Raw genomic sequence first — 16623 nt, 5'->3', positions numbered from 1 at the left:
CCTGAGCAGTCAGGTTTGCTGCATCCCACCTCTGTGTTCTCAGGCTGCTGCCTTGTGTGGAGAGGATCAGTGGAATGGAACAGGAACTGCTCTGGCTTATCAAATAACACTCTTTACAGTTATTTTTAGCTTAGCCAGCTCCTGCTGTGGTCTGCCATGGTCCCTGCAAATGTGATTTAGGGGACAGTGAGTGGACATGGACAGGAACCTCCACAGGGGGAACTGCTTGAATCCCAAAACTTTAGCCCTCATAGTGAAGGCCCTGCTTTTGTTGGAAATACTTTCGACTTCCAGGTTCTTCTCCTTACAGCAGTGCATGGCTCATGATTGTTTACTTGTTTGGTTTTGCTCTTGGTGTTTTTTACCTTATTTCTCAAGGAAACTTTTTCAGTCAGTTTGCACCTCTGATCTAGTCAATGCTAAAGCTCCTGGTGCCTTTGGCACAAAGCCACACGTACTTCTGAGTGTAGCTGCCTGTCCATGTATCTCTGTGCTGAAAAGTCTCTACATGTGAGCAAGCAGGCCTCAAATTTGCTTTCTGCCTGTTAGACTTGCAGTAAATGGGGACAGCTAAACTTGGTGCACAATCCTGAGCAAGGAGTGGAAAAGAAAACTGCAGAGGTGTTCCAGTGAGCTTCGGGGTTTCCTTTGCCAAGGACATCCAGTGGCCTGACTGCCAGTATGAACTGAACATGGAAACCTTCCCAACTTGCCTGAGAAAACATAGAGCAGGAGAGGAATGCAAAGGCATAGATGCTGTAAGGAAAGAGATTAATTTTCTGCTCTCTCTAAGGCAGAAACCTGAGGTGTTCATCCGTGTTATGAGGTGTGATGTTTGCCATTATCACTCAGTGGTAAACAGGAGGAACAGTGAAAAAAGAAAAGAGGTAACAGGAGTTTCACTGCTTCGGGCCCTGGCCTGCACTGGGGGTATTTGGGCTCTCTTCCTTGACTGGGTGGTACCTTTGAAATTCAGCCTTGACCAAATCTGTCTTTACCTATTGGCAAGATATTTGCAGCCAGTCATGCTGGGCACATCCCTTGTTCATGTATGTGTGTGTTTGCTGTTTGGGGCTCTAAGTGGGGCCATTAAACCTTGTAAGTGCCTGGAATGATGTGCAGCAGCCACTGGGACATACATGGGACATGCAGGCACTGTCAGCTGTCAGAGACAGGCTCAAGTCTTGCCTTCTGCAGTGGCAATGGGTGTAACTTTGTCTCCTGATGTTAGTCACACCCCACTGCTTGTAGTATATCCTAGAATTTACAAATGGCTGTGGAGACACCCTGTATTTGAAAGGCCACATCTAAACATCTGTTCTAATCACAACTTGTTATCAGTTGGACTCCCCTGGCTGGTTTGTGGTGTGCACTGGTTGTGCCTCCCTCCCAGTATTTCAGCTGGATTGAAACTGCTCTAAGTGTCAGATGTCTTGGAGAGATGGGAATTTGCACCTCTGCTGCTGCTGTGCTGTGCACTTGGTGCAGGCCAGGCTGGGTGTGAGGTGTGTGTGATTCCTCACTGTGCAGCACTCCGGGGCTGCTGACTGCAGTTGGCAAGATGAGCAGCAGGGAAGGGGGATCCTTGGAATTTGCATGCTCCAGAGCAGTCGTGTCTGGACTCTGCAGGATAATCAGGTTAGCTTCCTGGATTTTTCTAATCACTCTCAGTAGCTGTAGTGAGCAGCTGCTTCTGTCCTGTGGGAGGATGCCTTAGGTTTCCCTGAGGTGGAGAATGGCCTCAGTAGTCCCAGCTTTCACATAGTGGGTGGATCATGGAACCTCTCTGCATGGGCATTAGATCTGCATGGATGTTTAATCTGTCCCCACAAATACACCAATGAGAGCAAATGCAACATGTTTTAGAAACAGACTGCTGCAAACAGATCAGACCTGTCCTCTAGTCTCTACATGAACTCTTCATGGAATATATGGGCAGATTAAAGAACTCTGATCTTCTTTTTTAGATGTTTAATGATCTGGGTTTGACACACCTAAAAGATTAAAAGTGGACTGCAGTTAATTCATCTCCTAAAGACTTAAAGGCGCTGTCTGCTATGGGGATAAAGCTCATCTGTGGTAGAGACAGGAGTTTCTTGGAGGCTGGTTAACATCCCTGGCCTGGGATCCCCCCGGGGGAGGGAGGGTGGAGAGAACCACCAGCTGTCTTGCTGCTTCCATATGCAAGGTACATTGCTTTCTCCTCTTTCCATCTCAAAAATAAGATGCAGTTTGCAATCTGTACATACACTTGACTCACATATGAGTCTCACCCTCCTTAGCAGACATCGAAGCTTTGTGTAAAATTCACATGTGACAGGTCTTGCTCCTGCAGCCTCTCCCCATGGTTGAGAGGTGATTTACTGGAATGAGAGAGCAGAGGATGCAATCCTGGAATGGATGTTGGTGATTGTGGGAAAATCTGCTGAAATTTTGGATTCACAAACTCCTTTTCTGCATGCTGCATAAGCTGCAGTTGTCATTCTAGTGTCCAGCAATGTATTTAGCAACCTCCCTTCCTGGGGTGCTGTTTCCCTTTTGTTCTGTTCCCTGGAGAGGCTTTCATGTCCCCTGCAGAAGGGACAGTGCAGCCTGGGTGAAGCTGCTTGTTTAGCCCTGGGTTTGAGCTGATGGCTCTTTCCTGGGTGAGCTGTGTTGTGTTTCACTGCAGCCCTTGCTCCCAGTCAGCTTGTTCAGTGTGAGGGGTGTGAGGGATCATCCCCTGGACATTTTCAGTGATGGGGTGCCTGGTAAGGGTCTGTCAGCACTGATAGCTGGCTTCACTTCATGTTCCTAAAGGAGCAACGTGTTCTGAGGCCATAGGCAGGCTTGGAGCTAACCTGGGATGGTTTTGTCTTTGATTTTACCTTGTACTGAAGAATGAGTTTACAAATTAATGGGACTTTTTGTTGCTAAATGAATTGGTTTTGTACATGAGCGGGGGCTTCAGGGTTCACTGAACATTCCTACATGTAGGTGTACAAACTTTATGTAGAGAAGAGATAGAAAGGATGAAGAAGATAGTTTGTTTTGAATCTGTTTAGCATCCTAGCAGAGCCTTTTCTTCATCCATACAAGAAAAATAAATTTGTAGGGATTTGACATGGCAAACATATTTGTTCTTTTTCTTTTCAATTTGATCTTTGTGTCCTGGGGGACAGGCTCCTGGTACAGGTAAACACCATAATTATAATTTGTGGATCTCAGTTTTGTGTGAAATGGTACATATTGGGTGTGCTGTCTCCTGGGTTTGGAGATGATGATTCAGGATATGTCAAAGAAATAAGCAAGATGTTTAGCTTTCCATAGCTTAGTTATTATATCTTTTAGAGAATGGTGCTGTATTCCCCAGGCAACTGCATTCACAGCCCATCCACACTGATGTACTTGGACGTGTGCTCAGCACTGGGCCTGAATCCCTGATCCTTCTCCAAGTAGCCTGGCCAGCACTAAGAAATAAAGTGACATGTTTCTGTATTGTTTATCACCAAGTAAACAGTGATATGCAAAAGCTGGAGCTGAGGTTGGAAGGCTCATTAGTAACTTAAAGGTTACAAAGGAAAAACAAAAATAGAAGGGGTGTTGCATTCTGGTAACTTATCCCTAAAGCAGCCACGTGTAAATCCCAGGAACTGACTGAGCTTCAGCCCGAAGGAAAATGAAGCAGTGTTTTGCTAATGTGTTCTTCAGTTGCAGTAGAAGCCTTTAAGTGTACCCACCCCATGTCTACTGTGTGTGTATCCTTCCAGTTTGGATTTCTGAGCCATGAACTAGATCACAGAGCTGATCCAGCTTAGAAGGGAAGCGTCAAAGATATTTTTCTTTGAGCTGGCTGAGTTCTTTATCTGGACCACAGGCATCTGTGGGGCTGCAGAACTAAGGGGATAAGAGGGGAAAGGGCAGTGAAGTGGTTTATGGCTTGGTGGGGGAAACCTAAAACCCTATTGCTGCCAAGACAATGCATTGTCAAACCATGGCCTCACACATTCCCTGGCACAGAAACACAAGGGTGCAAACTGCCTTAGCTCCGTTCTGCTCTGCAGCTGTGGGGATGTTTTTGGAGTGAGTGTAGACATTGCAAACTTGTGCTAGCCGTGGTGCCATTCACAAAGAAGCCACAGTGATGTGGGGCTTTGGCAGGATGTACAGCTCCCTTCCCCCTCCAGGATTCTAGGTATTTACTTAGGCAGGCAGGTCTGAGCTGCTGTGGCTTCACTGCTCTTTTAGCAGGATTAGCTGGAGCACAGCTCGCTTGGAATCTTCTCTGCATGCTGCTGCTAAGCCTCTCAAGCAGCTATGGATGTTGTGCTGCTGTGAAAGTATGACACGTGCATTTGAACCATTGTGTGGCTGTGGATTAGATGCAGATAATCTTTCTTTTTACTTAGAAGTTAATTTCTTTTACCCTTCCTGCTTTCACATTAGGTCTATGATTTCATATTTCCAAAGAATGAATGTGGCACCCAGCAGGAAGGGTGTAGGCAACAGGGCAAGGGAGCAGTGTTGCTGTGTGAGTGCCAGTGAATTTGCAACTGTACATTTGTTAGATTCTTCCTTACCCCCCAGCCAGGTGAAATTTGAAGCAGTGAGGGAGGGATGCAGTTTAGAAGAGGGGAGGCACAAGGTCACAAAGGAAAGGAATATTATATTTGAGTAAAACAAAAGAAAATAAAATGGGACAGAGATGAAAAACAAGATGAGAGGATGGAAGCAGTAACTGGGGAGGGAAATGCTAGAACAGACTCATGTAAGCTGAAGCAAAGCAAGGCCAGGCTGTTGATGTCAGAAGCAAAGGTGGAAGTAAATGCTTGAATGGTTTTTTGCAGAATGGGTGATTTAATGATGAGCTTTGTAGCCCCAGGTGGTTCACAGCCCATTGTGCTGGTGCAGGAGAGTGGTACAGTGAGAGAATGTCAGAGGGCCAGGGGTAGAAACAGCTCCTGTTGTGTGCTCAGAGGGCTCATTTCTGTAAGTCACAGCTGCTGCTCTTCTCTGTGGGATAAGATCTCTTTCAGGTCACCCAAAGAGGAGGAGGAAGGGCTGTGCCTGGTGGTGAGAAGCAGAGCACACGTGGGGCCGTGTCCTCGGTGTCTCCCTGGGGCTCTCAGCACGCTGTGTTGGAGCCATCAGCCTCGTCTGCCTGCCCCTTTTCCTGTCAGCAGTTATCTGTTGTTGCTGTGGTTCATCTTCCTCTGGCCTTGATGGCAAAGTTATTGATAGAAACTCTGAGCCTGGCTGGCCCTAAAATGAGAGTAAGAACCCTCCTAATGCTCACCTTAGCAGAGACCCTGGCTCAGAAGCCAAGTGCTCCTGTTGGAGCCCGTGTGCTGTCTCCTTGCACCGAGCTGGCAGCACCTGGAGCAGCTGCGGGTGTCAGAGCAGGAGAGCTCCTGGCTCTGATCTCTTTGCTTGGTCCTTTGCTCCCAGGTGGAGGCTGAGCAGCCTGGAGCATTGTGCTGGGCTGAGGAGATGTGAATAACCCAGTTTCCCTGGCAACAGCGGGCTCTTTCATCACAGAGACACAAGGCTACCTCTGTTCCTGGTGCTCAGGCTTGCACAGTGGATCTGGCTATGGCAGTACTTTGCTTTTTTGGGAAAAAATGGCAAATAAAAGCAAGAAGGTCTTTCTGCCTTTGAGATAATTAAATCTCCATAGGTAGATTTCAGTGCTGCATTCAGCAGTAATAGAAAGAAGAAGGATTATAAGTACTTCTAAGCTTTTCAATGTGTGAAGAATCCCTGGAGGATACAGAAATAAAGTTTTAAATTCTGTGTGGGGCTTTATGAACAGATCTCATAGCAGTCTGTGACACTGATAGATTTGTGAGATTACTTATTTTCTTTTTTATGGATAGGGAAACACAAAGTGATTCAAAGGTAGACTGAATCTTGTTGCAAAGCTGGAATAAATATCCCTCTGAGCTGATCCTCCACCTGGTGTTTCCTCCAGTTTCAGGTGAAGGTTTTCCTGTGCAGTAGGAGACAGAATACGTTATGGGAGGTAGAAGTGTGAAGCTCTTTTTTAGCTGGAAAAAGTGAGGAAAGTGGAAATACTGTTATTCACTGCAAGCCTTTCTGCTAATGTATTTTAGTCTGCGTTTACTCCCCCACTAACAAAAGTGGAGCAAACTATTCATTTTGAGAGTGAGCACTGGGAGTGAAAAAAATATTCCTGCTTTAATTTTTCACACAGTGACTTGGTCTTGTTACTGCAGGAGTGTGGAGAAATGGTTTGGATAAGAACAGTTGGAAGAAACTTCTGCAGGAAGAAGGAGCTCTTCATTGAGTGGGCTTGAGGCCAGCAGAAGTGCCCAGCACTGGTGCTCCTCCTTGGATAGCACCCGTGTTCATTTGTCAGTGATGTATCACAGGTCTCTTGGGTTAGAAAGTTCCTGTTTTCAGCAATTCCCATTCAAGCTGCTGTTTAGCAAATCAACTTATATGGTGTTTTCTGAATGGCTGTGGGCTCTGCAGACCTCTAACATCTAGACCAAAGTTCCTTCCAGAGAACAGATACCACCTTCCCTCTTGTTGCTGTGATTGTGAACAGTCTAACAAGTCTTTTGAGGAACTCGGAGAGCTTGAGCACAAGGTGATCACTCAAGCAGGTGGGTGACATAAAACTCACTGAGTTTGTTAAAATAATATTGCCACAGTCCTTCAGCAGCCTCCAGGCCTTGTACCAGGCTGTTGCTTAGCTGGGTGGCATTTGGTACAAGCTGAGACAGAGGCTCACATCTACAGTGAGTTTATTGTTGGGTTTTCAGTATATTGTTTGTGTAAATTCCCAGACCAGCTCTCCCTCCTGAAAAAGCCACATAGATCAAGTTTTATTCTGTTCCACATAAAGTTCACATCTTTTACTGAAATGAGTCATGCTTTAACTGAGTTTACTGTGAGGGAGGAAAGTGGGCTTGAAAATGTTACTCCTCCACCCTGCCTTAGTGATGTATAACAGGATTATTAGTATGCTTGGCAGCAGCTGCTTATTATTTTAGCAGAACCTGGATATTTGTGAAAACAAGAAATCGCTTCTGCTTGTGTTCAAGTTTTTCCTTTTTTGATGGCTTTGTCTTCCATAAGGCTCACTGGCTTCTGTAAAGGCAGATCTAGCCTATCTCCTTGGGGTTATTTTTCAGTTTGGGGAGAAGGGTGGCATTCTGTGACTTGTAGCTGAAAGAGGAGGAGCAGCTCTGCCATTCTGTGGGCAGTGGGCTGTGCATGGCTGTTACTGTCACACACAGGACACTGCTGGCCCTCGGCAGGTGAAAGTGCTTCACAGGCCATGGAGGTTGTGGTGCAGTGTCACTGTGTAGACACCAAATTTGGCTCCTCTGTGAATATTTCTTTATGCAGAGAGATGAAAAGCTTTTTAACTTATGGCAGAAGGAGCTGCTCAGTGTGTGTCCTTGTTACAGATTTTTGCAGGAGCAGTGTCTGTACACTGCAACTAAAGATGCCATAACCAATTTTGCTACTCATTTTTCATTGCTGTCTCATGCAGTAATGGTTAGCTTGACTCCTCATACCACCATCCTTTTCTGCTTGTGTTTTGGATGTGTTGTTTTAGGGCTTTTGGGGCAGGGGAGATGGGATGTACAGAAAGGAAAGGTGTGGTGGTTTGTTTATTTGTTTGAGGGGTTAAGCTCAAAATAGGAGGGGCAGTCAACAGAAGAGGACCTTTTAGGATTTTATTTTTGTCAGTAGGTTGGTTCATTTGACATGTAGGACCTTTCTTTCCTACTCTTCTTGTTGCTGAGAGGTATGGAGGGAGTTACGGTTCTCCCCTGAGTTATGTATTACCAATCTTACCCAAACTGGCAGGGGCATCATCTGCTCTTGATTGGCAGAAAACCCAGAGTCTGTTACCCAGTAGCTTCCTAAACCCAGACTGGTAACTTCATGGAGCAGGCAAAAACATTTATTTTGATGCTAATGCTTTTGAAGGAAGATGTGAAGGAAAAAGCTGTAATTAAATGACAACTAACACAAGAAAGGACTTTGCCTTTTAGGACTTAGAATGAGTGAAATGAACTTCTGGTGACAACATGAACGCCATGATGTGTGTTTGACTTTGGGTTTCCCGATGAGTTGGGTTTTGACTTTGGGTTTCCTGGTGAGTTGGGTTTTGACTTTGGGTGTCCCCAGGAGCTGTGGGGCCGTGCGTGGCTGTGCAGGCTGAGCAGGGCCTGTGTTGTGTTTTGCAGATGCCCCGTTCGGGGGGACCCCTCCGGGCTACGCGTACGATGCTGACCGCGCCGAGGAGCAGCGGCGGCACCATGACATGATGCCCTACATCGACGACTCGCCGTCCTCCTCGCCCCACCTCAGCTCCAAGAGCCGCGGCAGCCGCGACACGCTGTCCTCGGGCTCCCTGGAATCCACCAAATCCGTGAGTCCTTCCCTGCCTCCCTGCTCCCAGCACAGCATTGCCAGGGGCTCAGTGGGGCACAGACGGGGACTGCCGGTGCTGTGGGGCATCACCCTGGAGACATGATACTGTATGAAAGTCCTGTGCTAGGATTTTTGTCTTATTCTAGCTGAGAAGCCTCAGAAAAGAAATGTAAACAATAATTATCTGCTGCTGTGGAATGCAACAGGTGCAGCTGTGATTGGTGCATGTTGGTTGTTTCTAATTAATGGGCAATCACAGTCAGCTGGCTCGGACTCTGGGAGTCAGGAGCTTTTGTTATCTTTGTTCTCCTGTCAGCCGGTGCTGTGGGGCATCACCCTGGAGACATGATACTGTAGGAAAGTCCTGTGCTAGGATTTTTGTCTTATTCTAGCTGAGAAGCCTCAGAAAAGAAATGTAAACAATAATTATCTGCTGCTGTGGAATGCAACAGGTGCAGCTGTGATTGGTGCATGTTGGTTGTTTCTAATTAATGGGCAATCACAGTCAGCTGGCTCGGACTCAGGAGCTTTTGATGTCATTCATTCCTTTCCTGTCCTTTCTAGCCTTCTGATGAAATCTTTTCTCTCTAATTCTTTTAGTATACTTTTTAGTATACCATTTTAATATACTATATATCATAATATAATAAATCAGCCTTCTGAAACATGAAGTCAAGATTCATGTCTCTTCCCTCCTCCTGGCACCCTCAAACACAACCATATCACCCAACATGATACAGCACTGCCTGGTCTGGTGCGTTGTACATTTTAGCTGATGCTAGGCCTGAACTTCAGGGCTCAATGTTGAGTATGTGATTTTTGAGCCCTTTGTGCATTTTAGTGGAGAGAATTGGTGACTAATTGCCGTTGAGAGGGTTTCTAAATAGCAGGTATTTTGGAAAGGAGGCTGTGGAATGAAACACATTCATATGTCTCTGCATGTGAGTTGTCATTGCCTTTCAAAAGGAGAATAAAAGTTGTTTTCAGGTAGGTTAAGGGTTTTGATCAAGCATCTGGAAGATCTATTTCCTTCACTCTGTGAAAATGGAATAAAAAGAATTAAAAGTGAAATGGTGACTTTGGGTGGGAGATGGCCACTCCTTGTAATGGATTTCACTGTTCACTATATAACTGTCTATATAATCAATTATCATAGCTAAAAAATACAGAATGGCTGCCTTGCCTGTGGTTTAAACATGGCCCTTCCATCTACCTTGCTTTGATTTTACTTCAGGTTCAGTAGCATGGCTATAGCTTGGAACTTCAGGAAAATTTCTGGTTTTGGTTTTACAGTGTTCTTGGTAGTGGGTCATCTGCATGCCTTGGTAAAGAACTCTTGGCTCTGCTGTCTTCACAGTCCAAAATGTCTTCATTGCAGCTTGGATTCATCTCTTTGACTTTTGTTTCTTTTAATCCTTTTGCGATAGATTGCAGAGCACTTGAGTCCCAAGTTGCTGTTTTCCTGAATATTTTTGTCATTTTCAAACTTTTGGATTCCCCTAATCATTGATAAAAATGTTCAATAGCACAAAGACAACTGTCACTTCCTTCCTACAGCACTTCAAAGAAAATGTGCCAAACAATCTTGACTTCCCACATTGTAAATGACACTTTGAAATCTCTCATCCAAGTGTTTTAACTTATGTGTTGCCTTTATGTTGTTCTTTCCTGTTAATTAAGATATCATGGAAGATAATCATGGATATTTTAAAGATATCAGTGTGCGTGTAAATCAACACCAGCACCATTATCAGGCAGTTTTATTTATCTTGCATCAAAAGGCAAGTGCCACAAACCATCATCGCACACATCCTCCTGCTGTCTGTTGGTTACTGTCACAGATATGCTTACTTCTCCTAGGATGAATTCTAGGCTAAGAATCCTTCCTGATACAGTGTCCTTGTTCTTTCTCATCTATAAAATTCATTGTCAAGATCTCTTAAAGCATTATTGAGAAGATATATTGTTGGTGTTTGGTTAATTTCATTTGACTGTAAAGTGTAGAATCCAGTTAGCTGCTTATGCTTTAGTGTGTTCATTTTGAGATCCTTTCTTATCTCTCAAGATGAGAATTCTTGTGATATGTAAGAGGCTTTTGAGTGAAGAAATTAACATTAGTAAATTCAAAAAGCTCCAAAACCATTTTAATATTAACTTGAGCTTTTCAGGTTATGTTTCTCATGGTGAAGGAAAAAACATGTGACTACACATGGCTGAGAGTTATCTTCAAAGAACCAGTTATGACAGTGCCTGTGACTGGAGGCCTGGAAGAGACACTGCCTAATACTGAATCTTTTTCTTTATTTGTTTGAATGTTGCCTCATAAGCATTTATCAGTAGTTAATTTAAAAGTTGCTTTAATAATGCTTGAAGGCTGTCTTCAAAAATAATTTTTAACATTAATTGCTGCTTTATTTTCTCTGACAATAAAAAGATGTTTCATGGCTTCCAAAAGAAAGAGGTGTCCTGATACAGACTGGACTTCTAATCATGAACCTCAGCTGCTTCACTTCATCCTGTCTGTAATCAGTCCACAGATGACAGTCCCTGGACAGTCCATGACAAGCAGGCAGAGACTAATTTATATCCAGGTATTTCCCAAGCAAGTTAAGCTTTCCGTCATCGTGAGCTGTGAGATGGCTTTTGCTGAGCTATCTTTTCAGCTGTAGTGGAAAAGACATCAGTAACAAAGTTGTGTCAAACACTGCTGAGCCAAGCACATAACATGTGTTGGACCAGAAATACCAAGACATGTCTCTTCCATTCTCTTTTGTACTAAACTTGATTAGCAGAAAACATGTTTTGTTTAGATGTGCTTGCTTTTAAAGTTGTCTTTTTGCCCTTTGACTTTTAACTGAGGTGCCTGCAGTTACTTCTGAAAATTTAAGATTATTTTATGGCCAGAATCTGGAAGTGAAGTGAACTGCATGCAGCAGCACTACATACATCATGGCAAAGCATTAAGGTTCTAAAGTCATTGAATCATTATGATAGCTTTGAATTACTCAATTGTCCCATCTTTCCTGTGGGATCCTGCACTGTGCAGTGGATACAGTGAATGGTGCTCACTGGATTCCATATTTCATCTCCAGAGCTGCACCTTTTACAGGACACTGCAAACTCTGGTCTGGGTACAAAAATACTCATTTCCATTAAGTCCAGGTACAGCTGGAATGCCACACAGGTCTGAATTGTCCTTGCAGTGTTCCTGTGAGATAAGAGGATGGTATGTTCACTAACCACAGGTATCAGGGCAAACAGGTTATGGGAGAAGCATCTGCTAATTTTGAGTGCTTAATGTGGGATGCAAAACTGGGTTCTGACTTTTAACACAGCTTTCTTCACATTAAAGTAAAATTCCTTTCATTTCACTTTGCTACCAAGAGTTAACTGCACTTCAGTCAGACACCCAGAAAGTGGAAAATGTAGCAAACAATATTTAAAATATTTTTAATAAATATAAATCTAAGTAATTCACTTATCACACAGGCATTGCAGCTTTCTGCTGTGATGTTTATCTGCCTCATCCATGGGACCTCTTGGGAACTGCATTTTTGCTATCTGAATATTGAGGGCATTTTGCTTTGACTTATTTTATGGGCTTGCTCTGGGCTTTGTATTTTTCTGCCAGGCGTTTGACTGAGTCCTTCCACCCCCTAGAGCATCTATAGCCCATGCTTGGGTTCACCATCAGGGTTCACCTGCTCTGTCCAGCCACCACAGAGAAAGTGCAGAGTGCCAAAAGCAGTGTCTCTTGCTAGAAGAGAATGAATGAAGGGAAACCTTCATTCTTGTGAAGGAGCTTCCTGCTGTTCCCTCAGTGTGTAGGTGACCAACTCCCAGCACATCTGTTCCAAGAACTGAGGCTTGCAGCTGACTTCCAGAGGTTTGTGGTGTTTACACTTTGCACTGGGCAGTGTTTTCTGCTCCCTCCTACCACCTGAGTCTCCTGAGCAGATGAGGAGGTGCTGCCTGCTCTGCCTCCAGCCTGTGCCACTGCAGCCACACTGGGGTACTCCCATTGCCCTGTTCCCTGCCCACTGCTGCCCAAGGAGGAGGACAAGGCTGCACTGGCAGTGGTTTTGTCTGCGACCCAGAGAGGGACAAGCAGCAGAGCTGTTTGTAGTGTGGATCTCAGCAGCAGACTTGTCATTTGTGTGGAAAGGAGGCCTTAGCCAATGTTTGTAGAGTCTGACCCAACTTGCTCCATTTCTTTTGGCTCTTCTAGAATCCAAGGCTGGGCTGCTGATGCATGTCCTGCCATAAAACCAGTGCTTTTGCCAAACTTTGCTCTGAAGCAAGCCTGCAGGGACAATGGAAAAAGGAGAAATAGGTTCCACTAATGCTTAAGATGTTTGTTTATTTAACTTGAGAAGAGATTTAATTTTCCCAAACCTTCCTTTCTGTAACAGCTGAACTGTTATGATTGAACTTTACAGAAATTCTGGAAACCTCTCTTGGAAAATGTCAGCCCAAATGTTTGCCAAATAAGACAGTGCTGGTAGCTTCAGAAGGTGTCAGACTGTTGGTAGAAAATAGTGATAATTCACTCCCAGAAAGAGAGAGAGTGTGTGTCTGTCTTTCCCATACAGTGAGGGTGAAGAGCAGAGAAAATACCTGGATTAAGTTAGAGGAGGACAGAGGGAGAGCTTGGTACAGTATTCTTAGGCCACAGGAAGGTGTGTGGACAGCTGGAAAATCAGTGCCTGACACCCTTCAGAAGAGAAGAGCTACTGCCAGGAGTTCAGAGTGGGTAACTTGCAGCTTGGAGGCTGAAGAAGGCTGGGAGAAGGGCAAGCCTCACTCACTGCCATCCTGGGGCTGCTCCTCTTATGAGGAGAGGAGAAATAGGAAAGGCTTTTGAGGATGCTCCCAGCAGAGGCAGGCTCAGGGATGTGCATGGGGCAGGGAGGGGCAGGGCAGGCAGTGGAAAAGTAAAGCTCATTCCACTGCCCCAGGAAACGAGGAGAGGCCCTTCGCAGGAATTTAGAAGATGAGTTTTTGACAAAACATCTTTCCAATTCTTGCATATATCAAAGCAAGGGAGGCAGGAGTGCTAAACTCCTGCTACAACTTCCTACTGTCTCTTCTGTTTGGAGGAGAAATTGGCTGGTACTTACAGGCTTTCAGGTAGCATTTCTCTTTCCTTTTCTGCTGTGTGTCCATGGTTGGTGCAGCATTGGCAGCCACTGCCTGTCCTCAGATCAGATCCCTTTTGTTCCTGCTGTCTGCCAGCTCAGCAAGAGCAGGGCTGTGGCAGAGCAGGTTGTGGATTTTGCTCCTAGCTTGGTCCCAAGGGGATGCAGAGAAGCTGGCCTCTGAAGCTACACAGTAAATGGGATTACTGCTCCTCTTGGTGCCACTCTTGCTAGCTTGTCCTTCCCCCTCCAACATTTCCTAATCATTCTCCTTTCTTCCTCTCAGTATGTGAATTGGTTTGTTTGTTTTGTTTTACTGTCACTTTCCCCTCAGCACCCCCAGCAGATGAAGCTTTTCCTTTTTATTCTCCAATTCTTTGCTCCTTAAGGCTCTGCCTGGATGTAAGCCCTTCCTGAGGAGAGCTGGCACACCAGAACTGATGTTATAAATAATGTTGGCTCCTCTCCCTGCTGCTTCCCCTCCCCACATGGAGCATGATTGGCTTGATTACAGAATTTGCCCCGTTTAATATCACCAGGACAATGAGACACCTCCAGCAGAAGCTTTCAAACATATTTACACTTTAAAAATTGAACAGAATGTTTTTCTCCTTGGTAAGCTGGCAGCTTCTGTATGAGATTGTGAGCTGTCCTTATGGGAAACCTTGCCTTTGAACACATTCATTGCATGGTGTGTGAACAGCCTGTACCAAAGGAAGAGTTAAAGTGCCTTTTATACGCCCACTTTGAATCCCTGATTCTCTTTAAAGAGCTGTGTCAGCAGCAACCTCTTTGCAAAATCTTACGTATTGTGGTTTCTAGATTCTTAATCTGTGCTCTTCTAACATTTGCAAGAAAACAATTATTGCTGTTAATTTAAACAAGAAGCAGGAAGCCCTGAGTTCTTTAACCAGTCAGGAAGAGCTGAATCTGTCTAAACCTTGGCGCTGGTGAATGTCAGCCTCGCAGTAATTGAACACAGCACACAATGCCAACCTGGTTAGTAAACTCAAGTACTTAGGCTGACAAGCTGTAAACACATTCAGCCCAGCCATGGCTCGGGGCCAGGGTGTGCTGTCTGATATCTCCAGAGCTTCCAACCCCTCTCACTGGCCCTGCTTCAGGTTGCAAGATCGCACTGTGACTCAATCTTTTGGTTTTTAAGGCTTTAGAATAGCAAAAAGCATCACCCAATTGAGAAGAGAGGAGAGCACCAGGATCTTATGGGCATGAGATACCTGTAATTTCCTGTGGGCTGCTTTCCACCTGCCTTACTGTTTTGGTGGTTTTTTAAACGTAGTTCACGAGGAGTGGAAGCAAAGCACTGATATCTTTTTGTCCAGATCTGGCTGAGTGCTTGGTCCTCACAGCTCCCAGGGCAGGGAGACAGGAATGCTCTGACTGCTGCCCTGGTACAGTCCTGTAAGATTTATTCTCCAACATGTGGGTGGAGAGGTGGCCAAAAGATGGGAGAGCAGTGGAGAAAGGCTAGACATGGATGCTGGCATCAAAGAGGCAGGGACAGTCAGAGCATGAAATACCAGTCAGACTTGTACAAGTGGAAAACAAGCTAACCAAGCTGGGTAGGAAGCATGGGATGGACTGCTGACCACCTGGCACTCCCTGCTGAGTGGTTAGAGTTTGCCAATACGGGCTGCTCCCACATCCTGCTGGGAGCATCCCATCTGCACTTTGGTAATAGGTGTATTTTCCCCATCCTCTGTGGGCTGGTATCTGTGGTACCAGCCCCTCCACTTGCCACAAGCAGCTCAAAGATTCCAGACTGCTCCCTTCTTGCCAGGGTAGGGGAAAGGAGTCCTCAGCCTTGGCAGGTCTCCCTGTACTGGTGGGAAGCTTGTGATGCCCAGGATGTTCCCTCTTAGCTGTCCTGGCTGGAGAGCAGGAACAGAGGGGCAGCGAGGCTGTTGGAATCAGTGCTGCTCTTTGTTTCCCTTCTGTGCCAGACACAGGCAAAGCAGAAATGCCCTTGGCCCAGAGTGCATCACAGCTTGGCTGCTGTGGGCAGGCTGGCAGGACAGCCCCACAGTCTCTGCCTGCTCACTGCTGTCCTGCTCTGGGTGAGCAGGTGAGCCTGCTCCCGGGGCTGTAAGTGAGGAATGCTGTAATTCCAAATAATAAACTTATGTTTCTTCCTCCTGATTTTGGCACCAATTTCTGAGTCTTGGAGTACATTTCATAACACGTGTGACTTAGAAGAACCCTGAGGCTGGAGGAGCACAGGGGCTGTTTTCCAGATGTTCGTGGTGTCCCCGCAGCCCCAGCTGGCACTGAGCAAAGGCCTCCCTCAGCAGGGGCTCCTGCCAGGACACAGCTCCTGGAGGGAGCAGGGGCAGCAGCACAATGCACACACAGCTCCCTGGTGCTGCACTGATCCCTGGCACAGCAGGAGCAGGGGATCGTCTTTTCACACTGGAGGGAGCTGTATGTAAATTTGAGGTACTGCACTGGAGATCTTGTAACGTGCCCTTGATTGTTGGAACCACTCCCCTGGGGTTCCTTGAGCAATGGCTGAGCAGAGCATGAAGCAGCCAGGCCCTGCCCTGTCCTGGCTGCCTGTGGCCAGGCTGCACTTCTGCAAGCATCACACTTGGACAAATGCCCCTAGTAACAAAGCTTAGGACAAGTCCTGGGCTTTGCACAGTGGCTGAGCAGAGCATGAAGCAGCCAGGCCCTGCCCTGTCCTGGCTGCCTGTGGCCAGGCTGCACTTCTGCAAGCATCACACTTGGACAAATGCCCCTAGTAACAAAGCTTAGGACAAATCCCTGGGCTTTGCCCTTGTGGTAATGGGCAGGAAGGAAGGCCTGCAGTGAGTCCTGGGAGATGTTTGTCTCTCTGAAAGCGCATCTCTTAAAGGGAGGAAATTAACATTCCGGCGTCTCCGGCAGCTGCCGGTGCCCAGCAAGAGCTGGCTGGTAAATTAAAGCTTTTACTTGCGAAGAGAAAACTGTTCTCAGTGCTATAAGGAAAACTGTTGTGCCACTGTCGTGATGGGGAAGTTTAAGTCATTTAAATAACTTGTCATTGTGTGCTGCTCTTTACAGATGTTACAAACATACCCAGCTGGTTTTT

At 45.8% G+C, this 16623-nt stretch overlaps 1 protein-coding gene across 1 annotated transcript in view; it reads left to right on the top strand.

Annotated features, from left to right (window-relative positions):
• Positions 1–16623, top strand: part of BCR (BCR activator of RhoGEF and GTPase) — a 94742-nt gene that overhangs the window by 38571 nt on the left and 39548 nt on the right. Inside the window, exon 2 of the mRNA XM_039725853.1 lies at positions 8208–8392. Within this exon, the coding sequence (XP_039581787.1) occupies positions 8208–8392 (185 nt within the window). The remainder of the gene's footprint in view (positions 1–8207; positions 8393–16623) is intronic.

Source organism: Passer montanus, unplaced genomic scaffold (genome assembly GCF_014805655.1).
Source record: "Passer montanus isolate IOZ18808 unplaced genomic scaffold, ASM1480565v1 scaffold57, whole genome shotgun sequence".
NCBI lineage: Eukaryota > Metazoa > Chordata > Aves > Passeriformes > Passeridae > Passer > Passer montanus.
Note: the sequence above shows the minus strand (reverse complement) of the source record. Positions and strands in the feature narration are given on the sequence as shown.